Raw genomic sequence first — 7,212 nt, forward strand, 5'->3', positions numbered from 1 at the left:
ATTTATATAAAAATATTACATGTATCTATATGTATGCAGGGGTCAGGGGAGGTTGAAAGTTACAATTATGATTTATGAATAACGTTGATTATAGATGTACGAGATTTCGTTGCCAACTTGACTTTCTCCAACCGAATAATTGAGGAAATCGGTTTACCTCATGTCCATGACCAATCCATCCAGCCAATATGATATACGTTGTAGGATTTGCATGCCGAAAAAACCCAAATATTCGGTTGTCTTATCAATTTGCTTGCATAAAGTTTTATAACATTACAAGAAAATTAAAAAATACCAATACTCTTCTTGACACAATTAAGTACTTGCCCATCATTCACTCTTTTAATAGACTTTATTCTAATTAAAACAAACAAAAATTCATAAACCATCTAAACCCGACACGAGAACCGGTTTTCAAGAAAAATAAAGCCCATGGATCGGACCGGACCGGTTATATGAGTTCGGTCTTTTAACAATCCGGTTCTTCGGTTTTTACAGGCCAATCCACATTTTGATCACCATACTCGCATCCATCGTAGCCGCTATCGACATTTAGGTGTGTCATACAAACTAGTCTAAAATATGGACCTTGGTTGGGGTCGCTCTTTTGGTGTTTACTTTCTCGTACAAACTTTAGTTTCAATATAAATTTGTCTAATATATGTTTGTGTGGTGAGTGGTCCATTATGGTTAACTGCAACGTAACCTTACTTTTGGGTTGAGTGATTCAGTTTATCCAAAATGATACAATTATGGAGCTCTGTAGAGTTGAATACGACACACAATTAGCTGGAATAACTGGGTTTAGTAAGGCAGAATGCTGATACATAAAGAAAATATAAATAAAAAATCACTAGGCTGAACACAATGAATTAGGTGGTTACGATGATCCTTGTGGTCGAGTGGTCGACCTACATCCACTGGCACAACCAAACCAGTAGCTATGGACCATCAACCTTCACCAAACATCTCTTGGCAGAACATTCCAAGAACATTCAAATCCTTTATTCTTGACCTGGGGAACAAGATCAACATTACGATCATGTTCCTAGTGCGGGGAAATCAGATGTTTGCATTTCAATAGAACCATTTAAAATGTATGGTCAACGGAAATGCTAGTCTTTCGGAATTAAAAGTAACCGAGTTAACCTCAATAACAATTCGAACGTTCAAAGACTTTTGAATGAACTATCTGGCTAATAACAGATGAGACGTCAATATATAACTGAGAAGATAACAGATAAGACATTAGTATTTCACTTAAAAGATGCTCTTTACAAGATGATACAGAACAACAAAAGAACATTATAGGCTATATTACATCTAGCAGCAAATAAACCAGTCTATATAACAAGAAAACAACTATATAATGAACTTAATATAACTTCAATGAAAGACTTCTATAATTATTACTTTACACTTGATACTTGATACCTGAAACTAACATTCAACGGAAACTTTCTTCTGAAATCACCTGCTGCGGCTATGGTTATGGCCTAGTTCTGCAACCCCATCGAGCCATAACACAACCTGGTCAATCGAAGGTCTCCTTCTAGGATCCTGATCCAAACATTTGCAAGCTATGCCCAAAACTTCCAGCATTTGAGTCTCACAACTTTTATCCCATATCAATAAATCAAATATTTCAGCATATCTACTTTCGAGTTTCATCTGGAACACCCATGAAACCAAATCCCTGCAGTTCTTCCCCTTACCAACTTCAACTGGTCGTCTGGCTGTAATGAGTTCAAGAAGAACAACACCAAAGCTGTAAACATCACCCTTAAAAGTTGCAGAAAGTGTCTGACCGTATTCGGGTGGAATGTACCCCAACGTTCCTACTAAATCAGTAGTTACATGTGTGTCATATGGGCATAACAATCTTGAGAGCCCAAAATCAGCTAAATGAGCCTTGAATCTCTCATCAAGTAGGATATTGCTTGTTTTGATGTCACGGTGGATTATTTTGGACTCATTATGTAAATATGCTAATCCCTGCGCAGCTCCTTTTGCTATCTTCAACCTTGTTCGCCATTTCAATGGTGGTTCTTCATCAACCCGTTCATGCAGCCAATAATCCAAACTTCCGTTTTCCATGTAAGAGTAGATCAATAGTCTGTCATTGCCATACTTGCAATACCCTTTAAGCGAAACCAGGTTCTTGTGTTGGGCTCTCGAAAGGGCTTCTACTTCAGCATGAAATTCTCGGTCCATTTGCCCACAATCACCTGAGAGTCTCTTGATAGCTGCTTTTGACCCATTTGGAAGATTGGCTTTGTAAACGAGGCCGAATCCACCGCATCCAATTATGTTAGATTGACTGAAATTATTCGTTGCTTCTACTACGTCTGTAACCGTGAGATCCTTGCAACCAGATGTCGGGAAAAGAACCAGCTTTGAAGCATTAAACACACCAGACAATCCATTTGTCCTGTTATCAGTCTCATCCTCCAAATCCCCAATTAGTTGCCCATGTTTCCTTCTCGACATTTTTATGATTATGATTGTTAGCAAAATTGCAATTCCAGCTCCAACACCAAGTACGATTCCAAATATACTGTTCCGTCCCAATTTTCTACTGGAATTGGATCGTATAGGTGGAACTGTATTCACACTGCAAGGAGAAAGGGATTCCCCACAAAGTCCAGAATTTCCTTCAAAACTCGAGCTCGGGAATCCTGAGAACTGAGTTCCTGTAGGGATAGGACCCTCCAAGTGATTATTAGCAACACGGAACATTGAAAGAAAGGAGAGCTTGTTCAGTGAAGCTGGGATCGATCCATGAAGATTGTTTGATGACAAATCAAGAACTTCTAAGTTTCCCATCTCTGAAATCGTGCTCGGGATTGTCCCAGACAAGTTGTTGTTGCTTAAATCTAACACATGAAGCTGTATTAACTTCCCAACTTCTGGTAAAATCGTCCCATTTATTTTGTTGTGGCTGAGATATAGTGATGGAGGAAAGCTCAAAACTTGATTGTACTGAAGACCTTTAACACTATCATTTCTCTTGACGTACAATGGGATTCCAGTAGCTGATCCAAGAATTGAAGAACTAAAGTTCAAAGAAACGAGGCTCTTCAATTCGGTCAAACTTTTAGGTAGTGGACCACTAAGTGAATTGTTCGAGATATCCAAGTAAAAGAGCCTCTCCATTTGACCAATCCAAGAAGGGATGGCACCGTCCAAGTGATTCCAAGACAAGTCGAGAACTTCTAGTTTTGGACAACCAAGTAACCAATTTGGGATTTGACCTTTCAGAGCACAATTTGCAATTGCCAAGACCATTAATTGGTCAAACCCGTTCACACTGACAGGAAGTTCTTCCCCATGGAAGTTTTTGGTGAGAATAAGAGTGCTGAGATTCTTGCACTTTTGTAAAACCGATATAGCATGTGGTAAATTAGTGATCCCATTGCCAGAAAAAGAAAGATACGAAAGGTTGGAAAGGTTTGTGTAGCTAACAGGAACTTCACCATATAATTTGTTTTTGGCAAGGTTCAAGATTCTCAGATCATGGCACTTAGAAAGTGAGCTTGGCAATAAACCATTAAAATGATTACTACCAAAATCAAGGATGCACAAATTAGTCAACTTGGAGAAATCGATACCTAAGGTACCCGATAACGAATTGTTACGAAGATCAAGTATCTTTAGCCTAGAGCATGCTTCTATAGTGGAAGGTAATTCTCCTAAGAATGAATTTGAGTGTGCATTAAGCTGTTCTAAATGTGTTAAGTTCCCAAATACATTAGGCAGTGGACCAACAAATTGATTCCCAGATATAACTAATGATTCGAGATTCGAAAGCTTACTGAGTTTCGTGCTTAGCTGGCCCGAGAAGTTGTTGGAAGCAAGAGACAGATGTTTCAGGGATGAAAATGAGTACACAAACTCAGGGAGATCACCCGTAAATGAATTCGAATCAAGACGCAGTTCTTGAATAGACTTGCCACAGTTCTTAAAGCCTTCAAGATTGCCAGTAAGATGATTCATTGATAAATCAAGAAACTGAAGGTTCTTGGAGCAAATTTGTGAATTAAATTCACCCGAAAACGAATTGTTGCTCAAGTTGAATGCAATCAGATTGGGGAATTCCCCAACCCCTAACAACTCCCCACTCAGATAATTATTTGACACATTGAAAAATTCAAGATTTTTCAAATTTGACAAATTTTTTGGCAATTCTCCTTTTAATTCATTAAAGGAAAAATCAAGAGACTTCAAATTCTCTAAACGAGATATCGAACTCGAAATGACTCCCTTTAGACCTTTTGCAGACAACCTCAACATTGTCACTCTAGTTGACACTTTTGACATATTTTTGGCCTCACTTTCACAAATAACACCATCCCAATGACAACAATTGCCATCACTTGACCAAGATGTAAGTACTGACTCATTTTTGAAACTTGCAGCAAATTCCTTTAAAGCTAACAAATCATCTGGATGACAAGTTTGGCCTAAGGTTGATTCAACACTCAAAAATGAGCTCAAAAGAAAACCAAACAAAAATACCCAATTGATAAAACCCATTTTCTTAACAATACCCAATTGCTAAATTACAAGATAAATACATCCCTAATCTTTACAAACTTCCAAAATTAGCAACAAATGAGAAGCCTAAAAAGTTACCAAATTTCTATACTATAAGATCAAACTGCAAAATGCAGACTAAAAGGGGGATGAAATGTAAAGCTGCAAAACCCTAATAAGAAAGACAAAATGCATATAATGGTGATCAAATAGAGAGAACCCAAATCCCCAAAACCTCAAGAACAGGAAAAAAGGGATTGAAACTGAAAGACTAAAGAGTAAAGATTAAAGAAAACCTTGTAATTGAAGCAACCCAAGAAACACTCAATGACACATGAATGAAAGGTAGGGGCTTTAAATGATTCTTGAAAAAACAACCCACAAAAACAAAGTGATGAATATGTCAAAAAGAGAGTAAAATTAATAGTACCTCTTAAGACTTAAAAAGAGTGTTTGAATCAACTTGTAAATGAAGGAACAAAAGTAGACAACAGTAATAATAATGTGTTGGCTTTTTATTTTATTTTATATACTATCAAACAAGTGGTGAGCATTTCAAACTTGATACTACGGAGTATAAGAAAAGGTGTCGCCTTTTTTCTTCATTTGGGGTTACATATAGAAAGAGTGTTAAACCATGAGCTATTGGTTAGGATTAGGCGTTTATATATTCAGTCGTGTTTAAACTTTATTAAATAAACACTTTGAATATTAATGAAATGATCATAAAATATCTTGATTAAGATGTATAAATCAGATTTTTTTATATACGAAAAAAAGTATTCGCGCGTTATGACGGTGAGATGGTAAGGGTGATTGATCATAGAGTATGACAGGTCATAGGAGGTGATAGGTTATAGAGTGTAATAGTCAAATGCCTTAACCGTACGGCTCCGTCCTCGGATTTAAAAATTCGTCGAAAGTATATCGAATAAGCTCTCTAATGAAAGAACATGAAATTTTATGAACACCAATATAATTTTTATAATTTATCGATGTACGGTTTCCGATATAAAAGATTTTGAATAAATTAGAAAAATAAAATGATTTATGAAAGATGAAGAAAAAAAATGAGTAATTTAAATGTGAGAAGAGAGATGAAAATGATTGGATGAAAAGTTGAAAATTTGAAAAAATTTTGACAAGAACAAATACTTTATAATGTAGTAGAGATTAAACAAACTCACATTTCCCTTTCAACTTTATTACCTTTGAAATACTCAAAATATCGTTAATAATATAACTAACGTTATTTATGAGCCTATTGAATACTTAGTATACACCTAATGAAATTTGTTCACAATATCTATATCTGAGTTCTTAAAATAATTACTCTTTACTTTTATATTAATAACCTACACTATCCACCGCCAATACTTATACTACTCATCAAGAATTACACTATTCATATAAGTCTTTCTGTTAAACAATTATTACAAACATATGACGTCGTCATCTTCAAACTTAAAGCATCTCCAATGGTAAAATATGAAAAACTTTTTTGGCAAAATATGAAGAGTATGTAAGAGGTTTTTTATTATAACAAATATAGGTTAAAGAAATAGTCAATAGGTTAGTAAATAATAAGTTTTTCATTTTCTCTTTCATCTTAAAAGTATATTTTATGTAACTTTTAGCTTTCAAAAATCTTTTTACCATTGGGGTGGAAAGTTTTTTTTAGAAAACTTTTTACACACTATTATACATATGGGATGTTTAATATGATGTTAACAGCAATTAGACAGCTGTTGTTGCACTCACATTCAGAGGGGAGGAATGATTATTGATTTAATATGTGACAAACAGGAGAATGTTTGTGAGAAGAGAATTGATGTTATTTACAGCATTTAATATTTTCCCTATACATATTTTGGCAAAAAAGCTTTTCAATTTTACTATTATGGATGCCACTATGCCAGTCATATGACATCTTTAAATAACTTGAAACACATTCGGCTGTCATATATTACACATTTACGCAGACCCACTTCTGGTTTATATAAAAAAAAACGTGTAATTTTATGAACAAAGGGTGAAGAAAGGTAAAAGGGGTGCAGGGGAACTGTAATATATAAAGTGAAAGAAAGAAAAATAGAAATGTGAGGAGTGAGTACAGTAGTTGTTAGATCTTGACATTACGAAGGATTTGTTTTGACTTTCATTTGGATTTGTGGCAAGATTTTCTTTCTTTTCCGCTGTCTGTTTTCCAATCTGACTTTATTGTCCGTATTTGTCTCCTTGGACTCATCACAAAAAATGTTACTATCACTATTGGAGCCGCAAAACACTCCCATACAAAATCATAATTCCTACCTCTCAAAATAAATGTGTTTTAAATTTGTGGGTACCTTTTTTTATTTTTTCTTAATAGCACGATATCCGTATAATATAACAAAATGTCTGTTTGGTGTTATCAGCGACGGGTAGTGATGACGGCGACTATTAATAGTGGTGACGGTGTCGAATGGTGTAGGTTAATATAAATGTAACTGATATAAAGGTGATGCTTGCAATCGTATAAAAGATATATGACTCGTGTTATAAATTAATTCATTCAAGTTAGAATGGTCATTTCGTAAATCTCTTTTTCAACAGTGGTATATAATCTTTTATATAATACAAAATTTTAAAAAATGTCTAGGTTATATTTTTTTTTAATTTTCTTACATACTTCCG

The 7,212-nt window shown here is 35.0% G+C and overlaps 1 protein-coding gene across 1 annotated transcript; it reads right to left on the bottom strand.

The window, feature by feature from the left end:
• Nucleotides 1–1,234: 1,234 nt before the first annotated feature.
• LOC122593139 (phytosulfokine receptor 2) lies at nt 1,235–4,542 on the bottom strand. The gene has a single exon (XM_043765499.1). The coding sequence runs from the start codon at nt 4,534–4,536 to the stop codon at nt 1,471–1,473; it is 3,066 nt and encodes a 1,021-aa protein (XP_043621434.1). The 5' UTR covers nt 4,537–4,542; the 3' UTR covers nt 1,235–1,470.
• Between the last annotated feature and the right edge of the window lie 2,670 nt (nt 4,543–7,212).

Source organism: Erigeron canadensis, chromosome 3, assembly GCF_010389155.1.
Source record: "Erigeron canadensis isolate Cc75 chromosome 3, C_canadensis_v1, whole genome shotgun sequence".
Classification (NCBI taxonomy): Eukaryota; Viridiplantae; Streptophyta; class Magnoliopsida; order Asterales; family Asteraceae; genus Erigeron; species Erigeron canadensis.

Coding starts and splice junctions, on each gene's coding strand:
- LOC122593139 (XM_043765499.1), bottom strand. CDS start 4,536: ATGGGTTTTATCAATTGGGTATTTTTGTTTGGTTTTCTTTTGAGCTCA.